At 49.0% G+C, this 14,312-nt stretch overlaps 1 protein-coding gene across 8 annotated transcripts in view; it reads right to left on the bottom strand.

Annotated features, from left to right (window-relative positions):
- The window catches only part of LOC118885779 (BTG3 associated nuclear protein), a 100,957-nt gene that overhangs the window by 75,149 nt on the left and 11,496 nt on the right, over positions 1–14,312 (bottom strand). For 4 of the 8 annotated variants that reach the window (XM_036834800.1, XM_036834804.1, XM_036834798.1 and 1 more), the window contains exon 1: positions 5,594–5,612. The exons of 2 other annotated variants lie outside the window; for them this stretch is intronic. In XM_036834800.1, coding sequence (XP_036690695.1) covers positions 5,594–5,605 — 12 coding nt within the window. In that variant the 5' untranslated portion in view covers positions 5,606–5,612. Of the gene's footprint in view, positions 1–5,593; positions 5,613–6,373; positions 6,461–13,270; positions 13,273–14,312 lie in introns of those variants that run through there. 2 more of the 8 variants (XM_036834802.1, XM_036834799.1) reach the window with 2 other exon arrangements.

The following is a 14,312-nucleotide window of genomic DNA, read 5'->3' as shown; positions in this document are numbered from 1 at the left end:
CCCACACCCCGTCCTAAGTCACCTTCCTAAGACAGCTAGGACACATCACCCCAAGCCAGATGTCCCGGGTCCCCTTCTTGCCCACGGAACACGTCCTGTCCCTCGCCTGCCCCTGCCAGCTCTCAGATCCACTAGACACACCACACCCCGGAAACCATCGAAAACATACCTCCCGAATTTTACCCAAACGGACCCTTCCGCCAAGGCTGTCCCCCCGCCCCATTTCCACTCCTTGCAGCGCCCTCCCCTCAGGCAGGCAGAGAGCGGCGGCTCCTGGGAGGACTGAGCCCAGCACCAGCCCCCTGCCCCAGCCCGGAGCCTGTCCGCCACCACCCTGCCGCCGCCAAGATGGCACCACATCTGCAACGCAGTGCGTTCCTTTCTTCCTGATCCTCAAACACTCTGATTAGACCTAGACACACCGTCTCCAAAACAGAAATGAGGCCACGTCTCTCCAAATACGACCTATCAACACAGTGGTCTAAATGCAGTACTTGCAAACAGGGTGCCTGGAGATCAGGAATCAATGCCACCGTAATACTTTTATCATTCTACACTTTATATTTTAATTACCTATAAACAAATATTTATGAAAGAAGTAATCTATCTTCCCCAACTGGACTGCACGTTCCCTGAGGGCAGACAGTGGGCACCCAACTCTACAGCACAGCGCCTGCCTCGTATGTGCCCACCATCCTGAGGCACACCCCACCCCCACTGTGCCCACGCAGGGCAGCTGAATTAAGAGGTTCAGATCACCTAGTCTCAACCAGGAGTCTACTGACAGCTCCTTTAAACGGCTAAGTTCCAAAGGCATAAAATTAAATTTGCAGGTTCCACACATGTTCTTAAATCCTATAAATCCAGATTTAAATTCTACAGCTTAAACGGTAGCAGCTCCAGAATTTCTTAGGGACAACCATTTGCAGGAGAAGAAGCCAAGCTCCTGCCTTAAATTTCCCTTCACAGAACGAATGCAACACTTTCATGTAGGTGCAATCCATCAAATGGCCAAGGTGTGTTACCGCCATTTAGACACCTCACGTGAGACTGAGGAAAGCACGAAAGCACCAAATGTCCCTTCCAGAGCAGACGCCGATGACAAACAACTGGGGGGTTGGGGGGGGGGCAAGGGACCGCAGAGGTACTGCCGCCGAACCCTTTAGAAGTCCAACTAGGGAGGGATGGCAGGGACAGAGATTTTTAATCTCTCAAATGAGGACAGCGAACCCAGGTCAAGGTCGGTAACAAGCTGAGAGATCGGGTGTTTCCTAAAGAACCCCAAAGCATGAGCAAGTGGGCAAACCACTGACAGCACGAGGTCCTCAAGGGAGCAGCAAGGAGGAAGCAGGGGTCCGAGAGAAGGAAAAAACGGGTCTGCTTGGGAACAGTGGCTGAACCCAGGAGGTGAGCACCATTGGGGGCAGACAAACACCAGGGCAACATTCTGGACCACAGACTCACAAAGACTACTCACCCAAAGCTCCCTCCTGCACTAAATACACTGGAAAGAAATGACTAGAATAGAATACGAAGCGTACAGGACAGGGAGAATGAGAGTCTAATTACAGGGGGGAGAGGAAAACAGCCAGGAGAGCGCAAGAAAACAGCTACCACATTTTTTACAACTTTCTAAAAACAACAGAAAATAGAGCTCTAGGACACGGAAATTAGAAAAACTATTCTAAATCTAGCCTTCCTTCCATATATCCAGGAAAATCAATTCCATAGAAAATTAACAACAGAAAATATTGAGGTCAAATCTCATGCCAAGGTGATACCTATTAAAAGCGAATAGGAGCAAAGTAGCATCACTACAGACAGTGAAAGCATGCTAGAAAGACATGTCCCTAAGAGATGAAAACTCTCTCCTAATATTTCAAAACAAACTAATATTCATGAAGGAAATTATATAAGGTATCACTAACCATAAACCAGCATTAGAAAAACTCAGAAATGAGGGGGGTAAACTCAGAAAAGATTACAAATAAAAGGAAAATAATTTTGGAAATGAAGGCTAAACTAGAAGGAATCCAAGAGCAAGTAAATACAATAAATTACACCGTAAGAAAAACAAAATGGGGCTTCCCTGGTGGCACAGTGGTTAGGAATCCTCCTGCCAATTCAGGGGATGCGGGTTCGAGCTCTGGTCCTGGAAGATCCCACATGCCGCGGAGCAACTAAGCCCATGCACCATTAACTACTGAGCTTGCGCTCTAGAGCCTGTGAGCCACAACTACTGAGCCTGCGAGCCACAACTACGGAAGCCCACATGCCTGGAGCCCGTGCTCCGCAACAAGAGAAGCCACCGCAATGAGAAGCCCGCACACCGCAACAAAGAGCAGCCCCCGCTCACCGCAACTAGAGAAAGCCCGCGTGCAGCAACGAAGACCCAATGCAGCCAAAAATAAATAAAATAAAATAAATAAATTTATTTTTTAAAAAATGAAATGAAAGAAAAAAGTTGAAGAAAAAGTAGCAAAGAGGATACAACATATGTTTAATAGGGGATTCTACAAAGAAAACCAAAGGAAAGCAATGAAATGGAATACTACAAGCAAATCCAAAAAAACTATTCAGAAATGAGGAGAAAACATTTGAAACTACGTACGAAAAAGACACACCATAAACTTGGGGCAGGGCAGGCAGAACAACCAATACCAAGACACATTCTAGTAAAATTATTTGAAGAAAAAAAGAAAAATTATTTTAGACATCTAGACAAAAATACTGGACACCTTAAAATGGTGGGGGGCGGGGCAGATTATCAAACTACAGCAGAAGGACGGAGACTCACACACACAAGACACTGGAGGAAAGTAACGGGAGCCTTTACATCCAGACAAAGTGAGCTTCAGGTACACAGGTAGCCACTTGTGCCAACATACAGCACTCAGACAACAGCGCTCCCACAAACCCTTCCTGAAGAAACTGCTAGAAAACAAGATTCAGAAAACCAAGACCACTTGGAGATGCAACATGTGAACTGGTCAGTGGTGAGCAGTCTACGTTTATGGGGAGGACTGAGACTAAAGGAGAAAGCACAGTATGCAACGGCTCTGTGCTCTGACAACGGAGATACAATTTACCCGCTTAAAAATGGGGAGAAAAATTGGGAGAACACACACACAACAAATTTTAACAATTTTAACAATCACACTGAGTGGTGGTGTTGGAATTCCCTCTGAGAATTTTCCACGCGCAAATGAGGATCTACAGGATATTCCAATTCTGTCACTCCCGATGTCCTGACAAGCAGATCCAGAGGTCGGGCAGAAGAGGTCTCGGGGCTGCAGATTTGACTCGGGGCACGTATTGGAATTGGAGGTATGAACTCAGGCGTGTGTGCAGAATCCAGTAGCTGAATCCAGTAGCAGTGTGCCTCCCTACAGCCTACACTGTGAAATACCGCCTCTCACCAAGAGATGAGGGCTTCTTGGAGAAATGGCTAATTCCACGTCTGAGGCAAGGAATATGCAAGATAACATCTTGTCATCCCAGATGTAGGGAAGTGATCAAAGACATCAGGGCTGTATCAAAAGGACTCAGAAATCAACTCAAAGATGCTCCTCCTGGCCGAAGGTGGGAAAAAATGACCCTCAACAAGGATAACGTCAATGGGCTGAAAGAGAAATATTTTTAAATTCATTAAACGGGGCGGGGGGGGTGCGTCAAAAAGGCCCCTATAAATTAAAGGAGACTTCAATGACAACAACAAACAGGCAAAACTATGATTTTCTCTATTTGTATTATATTTAATAAAAAGGTTTATCTTAAGGCAAAATTCAAACAAAGTGGAAAATACTTGTTACACATGCACCAAAGAGCTAATTTCCTTTCACAGCAACAGAAAAAAGACCAATAAACCTAATCAAAAGGAGCATAAGAATGAGAGTAAATTCTCAGGGAAAAAAAGTCACAAAGCTTTTAAACATGAGAAGACACAACCTCTCGCGTATTTTTTAAAATGCAAATTTCAACCAGACACTCAGTGTGACAGGCGTGCTGGAGGCCTGTCAGGACGTGGGTGCTCTTTTGCACGTATGATGGGAGCTTAGCTCTGAAGACCAATAGGCAACAGGCATCAAAGTGCTGCTGCCCGGCCCTGACCTTCCCACCAAGGAATCCGCCCAGCACAGGGAGTCACATGTGTGTGCAAATATCTACCCACCAGAGAAACAAAACAATCAAGGCGATGCTTTTAGCAGCAAAAGAATGGATGATGCAACCTGAATGCTGTTTTAAAAAAACAAGTCTGGCACGGCTGAACAATGAGAGACTAGGCAACGGTCTAGAACAGGGGTCCCCAACCCCCGGGCCACGGACCGGTACCGGTCTGTGGCCTGTCAGGAACCGGGCCGCACAGCAGGAGGTGAGCGGCGGGCGAGCGAGTGAAGCTTCATCTGCCGCCCCCCATCGCTCCCCATCACTCACATCACCGCCTGAGCCATTCCCCCCACCATCTGTGGAAAAACTTGTCTTCCATGAAACCGGTCCCTGGTGCCAAAAAGGTTGGGGACTGCTGGTCTAGAAGAACCAGTCAGAGCTCTCTAAGGAACGACTCCCGAGATGCAGTATTACACGAACATAAATGGGGCAGAATGTGTACAGCACACTTTATTTTAAAAAAATATGCTGGGCATGCACAGACTATCCCTGGGGCACAAAGATGAAAGGAAATTATATTTGCCTTGTTTTAATCATGTACATTTATCAGCTTTTCAAAAGTAAAAATACTTTTTAAAAATGGTCAGACAACTAAATATTGAGGCGTCCACCGTGAGGAAATCCTCACTCCCGACCTCCCTCATATGCAGTACGACTCTCAGCCCTGGCACCCGTTCAGCCTCACCCGCAGCCCCAGGACTCAGAGGCAGGCGGGACCTACAGCTGGGAGGGCCCACCAGGCCTACCGGGGTTTATTCTAAACCTGGGTCCTCTGAAGGTGACCTCTGAGCAGATTAACTGTGGTTGGTACAAAGACCAAAGTCACTCATGCCATAACTCGGTCTTTTTTCCCAACTAAGAACCAAAGCAAGGATTATTAAAGGGGCACAGTGAACTCCTTCATGAAGGCAGTGGTCCTCAGTTAGATAATACCACCCTACCCACCTTTGAATTGATGGATTTAAAACGTTTTAGGGTCACACACTGCTTTCAGGATCTACTTTTTAAAAAATTACAGCTCCTTTTCCAGGAAAAAAGCACAGACACAGCTCTGCCAAGTTTCAGAGCCTCATAATTACCAGAGACTGCTGGCTGCCTACCCCAGTACCTGCTCTCCCTGATGCTCAGTGTTACAAGAATCCGAATTCACAGGGCACGGGGCCACCAGAGAGCAGAGCCTCTCCTGCAGCACGCTGTGGCCACGTGACCCACTCTGGCCAATGGGGTGTGAGCGCAGACGCAGTGCGGGGCAGCTCCTGGACCCTTCCTCCTTCACCCTTCCTCCTTCTTGCCCTCCTGCTGCTGGCCTCCCGGACTGCCTGCCTCGGACTTCCTTATACCAAAGGAAAATCACCAACCACCTGCTCTAAAAACAACACATTTTGGAATCTGCAGCATGCAGCCAGGCTTAACCTCCGTGACTCACCTTGAAGCCCATTCATGATGGCCCTGGGGCCACACGTCCCAGGTTAAATACCTGTGTCTCACAAATGGCTGGTGGAAAGTTCTCAGGTGCCCAACTCAAGCTTTTCCTGATTTCTAGAAGCTCCGTGAGTGACTTAAGAAAATACTCCGAGCTCACCATAAAATCCTGAATCCTACCCTCTTCCAAATGAGGACACCACACAATTATCCAAGCTGTTTACTCAAAATGATTCTACTGCCAGGATAAAGAGTCATTTAAAATTCTGCTAACAGTGAACGTTTGAACAGAAAAAATTAGGGCAACAAGCCCAAGAAAACTGGAACAGAACGACGCATGCGGTTGCCAGTTTGGCAAATGAAATCTGCCGTTTCTCAGAAGTCCTGGAGATAGTCCAGTCTTAATATCACAAAGCAGCGGGACTGCAATTACTGTTCAATAACGTCTCTGAACAGCAACGACTACAAGCTTGTGAAGAGAGCATCTTCCAGGGTGCGGGTGGAAAAGAGCCCACCAACCAAAATCAACAACCCAAGTACTCAGTCTCAGGGGACTGGTAAAGTAAATGACATGAGACACCACAGTCATTCACGTGAATGGAAAGGTCTCCAGAACACAATACTAACAGAAAGGAGTGTAAGAGGAAAACTGCATGTATGTGTAGTCACGTGTCCGTGTGTAGTCACGTGTCCGTGTATGCAAATGCACACGAGATGCTCTGGAATGATACACACTGAACCAAGGTGACACAGGAGGGAAAAGGTACAGATAAAACAAGCTGACCTTCATCCTTTATCCTTCTGGACTGTTGAGCTTTCTTTTTTTTTTTTTTATTTTCGGCTGCGTTGCGTCTTTGTTGCTGTGCGCGGGCTTCCTCTAGTTGTGGCAAGCAGGGGCTACTCTTCGTTGTGGTGTGTGGGCTTCTCACTGCGATGGCTTCTCTTGTTGCGGAGCATGGGCTCTAGGTGCGCGGGCTTCAGTAGATGTGGCACACGGGCTCAGTAGTTGTGGCTCACGGGCTCTAGAGCGCAGGCTCAGTAGTTGTGGTGCATGGGCTTGGTTGCCCCGCGGCATGTGGGATCTTCCCGGACCAGGGCTCGAACCTGTGTCCCCTGTATTGGCAGGCAGATTCTTAACCATTGCACCACCAGGAAAGCCCCCGGACTGTTGAGCTTTCTATAAGTACATATTACTCACTTACTGTGCTTATTATTATAGAGATTGTTTTTCTAAAACAGAGCAATAAGTACACAGATGAGGCCAAGCACGTCAAATCTGGATAAAAATTAGGGAGCCTTCTTCAACCCTGCCTTAAATCCACCTCCCAGCCTACGGCGTGTGGGCATCCACAGCCGTGACCACTCGCGCAGGTGTGCCCTGCCGAGCCCTGCCCTGCGATGCCCCTTCTGCTGGACCACGGGTCAGACTATCCCCTCGCCCTGCGGCTCAGCGCTGGACCTCTTCTCGTCCACACTGAAATACCATCTATCTGCCGAGGCTCACAATCCACTTCACCTCCGACCTCTCCCAGGAACTCCAGATCTACGTGACAACCGGCCTCCAGGCCACCTCCCCTGAGTGTCTAGTCTCAACGTGAAGGAACCCAAACTGGACCCATCCCTCTCCACAACCAGCCGACACCTCCAGACTTCCCACCCCAGGTGCTCAGGCCAGAACCTTTGGGCCTTGGTTCTCCTCTCTCATCCGACCTGTAGGCAGAATCTCCCGCTGTCCTCACTCTGGCCTTGTCATCGCACATCTGGACCCACGCACCGGCCCCCACCTGGGTCTCCCTGCTCTGCCTTTGCCCCAGAATTACTGCCAATGTTTAAAAACGGGATCATGTTAAAGCCCATCTCAGCATCACTGTCTGCTCAAAGCCCACTGAAGGTTCCCCAGTCATTCAAGGTGCGTGCCTGGCACCCAGCACCAGCCAGCCTCTCTCCGCGCCCCTCAGGCTCCCCTTGCGACTCCTCAGTCCGCCATCTAAGGAGGCCGCCCCAGCTGGGCAGGCACACGCCAGCTCAGCCCTCACCCTCCGAAGTCCACCTGCCCCTCGGCCAGCCACTCCTCACCCGTCACACCCACCACCAGCACCCACGTCCCTGCTGCCCTTTCCTGCTTTATCACAAAGCCCTTATATCTAACCTACGACACAGGCTAAATACCCATCTTGTTTAGCATCTGTCTCCCCTGCTGGAAGACGAGCTCCACTGAGCCGGAACGCTCACCATCTTGCTCACTGCCCGGCTTGGGGCCTGGCACACCATGCACGTCCATGCCGCGGGTCTAGTGGGAGAGCCCAAGGGAGAGTCACCCCCCAGCGCAGAACTATGACGGGCCGCACGTCTGCTGACACACCGTGCAGGAAGGGCGGCAGAGTTCTCTACGTCTGTGTTTTGATTTCAATAAGGACTGTACCATAATTAAGTCACATATCTGTTTAGCTTACAACTGTGAACTTCATGCAAATGACATGTTAGGTTTAACAGTGAAAATACAAGCTGCTCAGGGGTTGTCAGCAACAGACACGAGCAGCTGTTCATCAGCAGAAACACAGAACTATGTAAATATGTTATTTTTCTGTATTAAAAAGAAGTGTTGAAATTTAAAAAAAAAACACAGAACTGCACATTTAGTTTTAATTTTGCTAATTTTTAAATATTTCGGACACCCATAAAATAAAACCAAAACGCCACTGAAACAGGAAAAAAAGAAAAGCTACTGTAATCGAGCACACGACTGAACTTCAGCAGACGTCACCAGGCAAAGCCCCCTGTGCCCACCCTGGGATTTTCTCAGTCACCACCAGAACGACATCACACGGGTCATCTCATTAGGGATGTCACAACATATGGGGTTTTTAGGGCAGACACTCTGCACAGAGCTGTTTCTCCCATCAGCCCTTGAACAAGCACCCCACTGAACCTGTCTGCAGGAGGCTGTCCCTGGGAGGCGCACACTACAGCCACTGTGTGACCTCCGACTCTGCTCTACCAGAACTACTTCCCAGCCGTCAGATCCCTGCAGGCGACCCGTGTGAAGAGACGCGGCCCAGGTGCCGTGACGTCATGGGTGGAAGCGGGGGCGCGCCTAGCTCACCGTGGAGGGGCCTCGGGAGTAGGCCATGCCAGGCTGACCTCCCTTTACAGATGCCAAATACACGGACTGAAGACAGTCCTCGGAGGGGCAGGAGCGGCCCCGATGAGTACAAGAGACAGAAGACCCTGAAGACAAGTCTCGGAGAGCAATCACTCAGGAGACAGTGGGAACCGCCAGCACCCAGGCCCAACGGCAGCCCCGCCCCCCCAGGCCCCGGTGCCCCAGCCACCGCCCCGCCTCTGGCACCGGCTTCACATCCACCTGAGCAGCAAGGACAAGTCCACACACCGTGAAGACCAGAGCGGTAACCTCCACCCCCAGCAGGAAGTGGCCCAGTGGTGCCCAGTTAAAAAGCTCAACTTCCAGAAACAGGGCACCTCCAAGATAATAAAGATCATTCCATTCAGTCAGATCCATCTGGATATAGATGTAGTAATAAAATTAATTAAACGCCAGTATGAAGTAAGCAAAGAAATCAACTTTTATTAAACTGAGACATGGGAACAAGACTCAGCTTACTGATTTTCCCCAAGTCAGTGTGGGGTGGCAGGGGGATACTCAAAGGACAAATAGGGAAGAAAGAGAAAACGTGACTATAAATGACCAGCCAGGTACTAGATCATCGGGAAGCAGTGATTCTTAGGAAAATCCAGGCCACACTGTTTCTTCTTCAAAACAGCCCCCCTAAAAATGTTTAAGTTTGAACTTAGGAGAAGAAGGTCAAACTAGCCTCAGATGGCAGGTCCTCCCCCTCTATAGTTAACACGTTTGATTAAACTGGCCACTTTTATTCACCTTTTCCAAAATATGTAAACCTCCTCAAATACAAACCACCAATGCAGGAAAGAGAACTGGCTGACTTTAAACTGATCCCACAGCACCGCTGTCTTACTTCAAGACACACTGGTCTCAGGACCCCCTTCCCCATCTGAAAGTTAGTGAGCTTGTACTCGTGGACGTGTATCTATCAATATCACCATCTCTGATATTAGAACAGAAAATGTGTGAATACTTTATTCATTTAAAAATCACAAAAACCCATACATTACAATATTAACATACAAAACTTTTTTTTACTAAAAATAACTACTAGAGGGGCTTCCCTGGTGGTGCAGTGGTTAAGAATCTGCCTGCCAGTGGAGGGGACACGGGTTCGATCCCTGGCCCGGGAAGATCCCACATGCCGTGGATTAACTAAGCCCGTGCGCCACAACTACTGAGCCTGTGCTCTAGAGCCCGTGAGCCACAACTACTGAAGCCCGCGCGCCTAGAGCTCACAAGCCACAACTATGGAGCCTCTGCTCTACAGCCCGCGAGCCACAGCTACTGAGCCCGCGTGCCGCAACTACTGAAGCCCGTGCCACGTGCTCCACAACAAGAGAAGCCACGATAATGAGAAGCCCGCACACCGCAAGGAAGAGTAGCCCCAGCTTGCCACAACTAGAGAAAGCCCGCGTGCAGCAACGAAGACCCAACACGGCCAAAAATAAAAACAAATTAATTAATTAGTTAATTAATTTTAAAAAAATAACTACTAGAGTTTCCAAAACAACAGCAGCAAAATCTTAGCAAGAAGAGAGACATAGTTTTGCATTTTTACAAATCTCTTTAATGTCAGACTTACTGGAAAACAACTGGGTTCTCATATCTATTACTGCATGAAAAAGAGGGCAGTGCATCTGAACAGCCCGTTCAGATAACTGTGGATATTCCTCTGTAATACAACACCAAACCTCAACAAGGGCTTTATTTCTCCCCAAAGGTAAGCTGCAATGTGGAATCTAAAACTGTACTGCTGAACTTTTTGTTACTTTATCACTTTAAAATCTGTCTTTAAATGGACATTTACCCGGGTCTGATTTGGTCATTTGGAAAATACTGGTTCAGTGAGTTATGCAGACCTTCCGAATGTTGTTCATTACAGATTACCTAAAGCATCACATTCCTTAACATCAGCACTGATCTCATCAGAAAAGTCCTGGGGACTTCCCTGGCGGTACAGTAGTTAAGACTCAGTGCTTCCACTGCGGGGGCACGGGTTCGATCCCTGCTCAGGGAACTAGGATCCTGCATGCCGTGCGGCGCAGCCAAAAAAGTAAATTAATTAATTAATTTTAAAAAAAGAAAAAGAAAAGTCTTGAAGTATTAGGAAGCTGCCAGGTTCACAGTGGCAGATACAAGCTTTCTGAAATTCCAATTCCACTTGGAAGTACAAATTTTACCACTGGCAATAGTGTTAGCTGCTTTCCTTGCAGTGACAGGCTAACTCTGTCCGTTTAGTAAGAAATGCTGGTAACGTGTCAATTATTCCATTATGGTGGTCCATGAGAAAAAGCGGCCAGTTCAGCTAGCAACCCAAGTAACTGCAGAAGGGCCCGTCTTCCAGGCAACCTCCCAACTCCAAAACGCAGAAGTGCTTTCCACACACTTCCTGTTTTGTTACACAGAGTATTAAAAAGGGGTGTACTCAGGGCTGAGATTTAACAAAATGAATGATTTTTACTGCTGCATCAAGGACATTCTTAGATGAGAATGGCTTTTCTGAATTGCACGGCAGTAAAGAATCCAGCAACAATGGTAGCTCGGGGACTCGGTCCAAATGTCAACAGGCAAAAAGAGGCAAATGACCTCTTGACAATCATGAAAACTATTCTGACCTCAAATACCCACTGGGAATGTCTCCAGGACATCCCTGGGGTCTGTGGACCACGATGGCAACCACCGCCTTCAGGAATTATATCTCTAGAAAGAAAGCATAAGAACCACATGCACATTAAAACAAATTTCAGATAATGTCTGCTATAAAACAGAAATCATACAAGCAATTAAAAGCAACTTTTACTTGATTTACCAACTGCCAACGATAAATGTAAATACATTGCAGAGGCCTGCATATATCTCGCAATAAAAGTTCTAGTTTCTACATAGATAATGCCCATATTTTAATTCTTCTCTGGTAGCTCCTAAATTGCTTACACTGTGAAGTATTATTCTGATAACATAAAATACTAAATCTGCCAAAGATGCAGGACTATAATAATGTACGGGGACTGTAGGCTTAAACACCTTAACCTTATTTCCTAGTTCTGTGACAAGCCTTAATGAGTGTCTGTGGACTATTATACAATTAATATCAATGATCTTATTGCATTTATTCATACATTCTTCAAAAAACAACCCCCGGGTCCTGTGCTAGACACACGCTGAAGGGAGCAGAGCTAGCCCTGCCCACAAGACACTTACTAAGGCAGTAAGTCGGAGAAGTGACACTGGGGGTATCCTGGGATCGACTGCCCGCCAGGGCCGAGGGTGGACACCGGTGGGGGGCTGCAGCCGCCGCCTGGCCAGGAGGATCAGGGCACGCTGCCCAGAACCGGCGGAGAGCTGAGCAGTCGGAGGAGGAAGGAAGGGGTCAGAGATGCTGGTCTACCGGCCAGACTCTTGAAAATTCCACGGCATGAAACAAACTGGCAGAGGCTGCGGAGACCTGCCGATGTAGGGAGGTCCAGGGGCGGGACAGGGGAGAGGCAGCCACAAAGAATCCCAGGGGAAACCTGAGTATGGACCGTATCTTCAGTGACACGGAGTCACTGCTCCTGTTTGTAGGTGCAGTTATGTAAAACAATGCCCTTGCTCCCAGGACACGAGTGCTCAAGCACTTAGGGGTGAAATGAAGTGACCTCTGCAACTTACTATCAAATGAAGGAAAAAACAGAAACGACGCAATGTGCCAGAACGTCGCCCCGTCGCGCACCCAGATGCAGGGTGTATACCTGTGTGTCCATCGGGCCCCTCTAGGAAGTGCCCCCTAGATTCCAGCGAGGAGGCAGCCAGGATCATGGATTCAGTCAACAAGCTTAGGTGAGCTCGGAGAGCCAGCGCCCTGGAGGAGGACACTGTCCCGGGCACGGCCACGTACGACATAATGGTGGAAAAACAGCCTGTACCATCTCTGCTACGTACCTGCAAATCTCAGGCAATTGCAAAATAACTGTTTTAGAAAAAACAAAAATAATAAAACCCTCCAATCCACTCTGCCGCCCGCCAGCTGCCATCACGTCCCTCCAGAGCCAAACTCCTAGAGCACATTCTGGAACCCTCACCCACACCCGTCCGCAAACACCATCCCTTCCCACACCCTTCAGGACCCCAAACAAAACACTGGTTTCCAAACTCACCGTCGGACTGGACAAGAGCCCTGTGAACGATTCCCACCGGCCTCCCCGCTCAGCACTTCTCCTCGCTCAGAGCACCCTGGGGTCCTCCTCCTCCCCGGGGTTCACCCCTGGCCCCACCTACGCTGGGCCCTCCAGCGGCACCAGGTCTGAGCCTCACGCCGCGGCACCCGGAGCCCCTTCGGGGAACCAGAGCCCAGAAGCACGTGTCCTGGGGGCGCACGGCAGGCCCTTACAGGGAGTGACACCCACGCCCCCAAATCACCACTGCCGCCCGGACCCCTCACCAGTGCTTTCCCTGGTCCAGTATGTCAAACCACACTATGGCCATTTGACAATAAAATCTGCTCCCACACTTCCAAAGCCGAACTCTGCCCCCATCCCTACTCTTTCCCGAGAGCACCGCTCAAGGAGATCCCACCAACACCCCCAGAAAGAACCCTGCAACTCCTCTTTTAACTCTCTCTGCTGTCACCCCCAGTATCCGACCATCACCAGGCCCGGGGGCCTGCTCCTTCCCACCCGACTCCTCTCTTCCTCCTCCCCCACTGCACCTGTGCCGCTGGGCTCTGCTTCCTTGAACCCGTGAACCGGCTTCCCTGTCCCTGCCTCCAGTTCCTGGCGATTAGGCGTCATCTCTCTGTAGCCCACCCTAAGGTGGAATCCACGGATCTGTCCCTTCGTCCCTCCCAAAGCCACACATGGTGAGGCGGGAAGCCAATTCCCTCCCATCCATCCTGCAGATGAGTTCCAGGCTCATACCTCCCAAAGGGCTGTCGTCACAGCGCCCGGCTTGGCATCACATCTAAACTCTATCCGCATTTCAGGCCTCTCCCAATCCGGCTCCTGCCTACCTAGATACGACCTCATTTTACTCACTCACTCAACAAATGCCTTCTAGACCAAGGGTTGGCCCCGTGGACCATTTCCAACCCTCCACCTGTACAGCCCATGAACCAAATCAAAAGAAGAACAGTACTTCCTGACATGAAATTACATTAAACTCAAACGTCAGTGTTCACAAATAAAGTTTTATTGGAACACAGCCGCAACCAGCTGTCTGCACACTGGCTGGGGCTGCTCGGGGGCTGTCACGGCTTGTCCAGTGACTGACAGCCTCACTGTAATGTAAAAACCTCTGCTCTGTGTGCTGGATCATCACGCCACAAACACCCTGCTGGGCACATGGGAGCGACCCGTAAATCCTGGGCGAGTGAATAAAGAAACGACCTTGAGGTTCATGTGCTCCGTAAGCACAGATTCTCCTGAACTAGTCACTGGCCTGGCAGCTCCTTCAATCCTTCAGCTACAGGGACAGAAGAGATCTTGGTTCTAATCATCTTCCCGTTAAAAAAAAAAAAAGGTAAAACATGAAACATTTGGAGACTACAGGCAATGCTCTCTCCTACACTTCACTTGTTGCTGTGTTTTTTACAGTTAACATG

This window comes from Balaenoptera musculus, chromosome 19 (genome assembly GCF_009873245.2).
Source record: "Balaenoptera musculus isolate JJ_BM4_2016_0621 chromosome 19, mBalMus1.pri.v3, whole genome shotgun sequence".
Lineage (NCBI taxonomy): Eukaryota > Metazoa > Chordata > Mammalia > Artiodactyla > Balaenopteridae > Balaenoptera > Balaenoptera musculus.
Note: the sequence above shows the minus strand (reverse complement) of the source record. Positions and strands in the feature narration are given on the sequence as shown.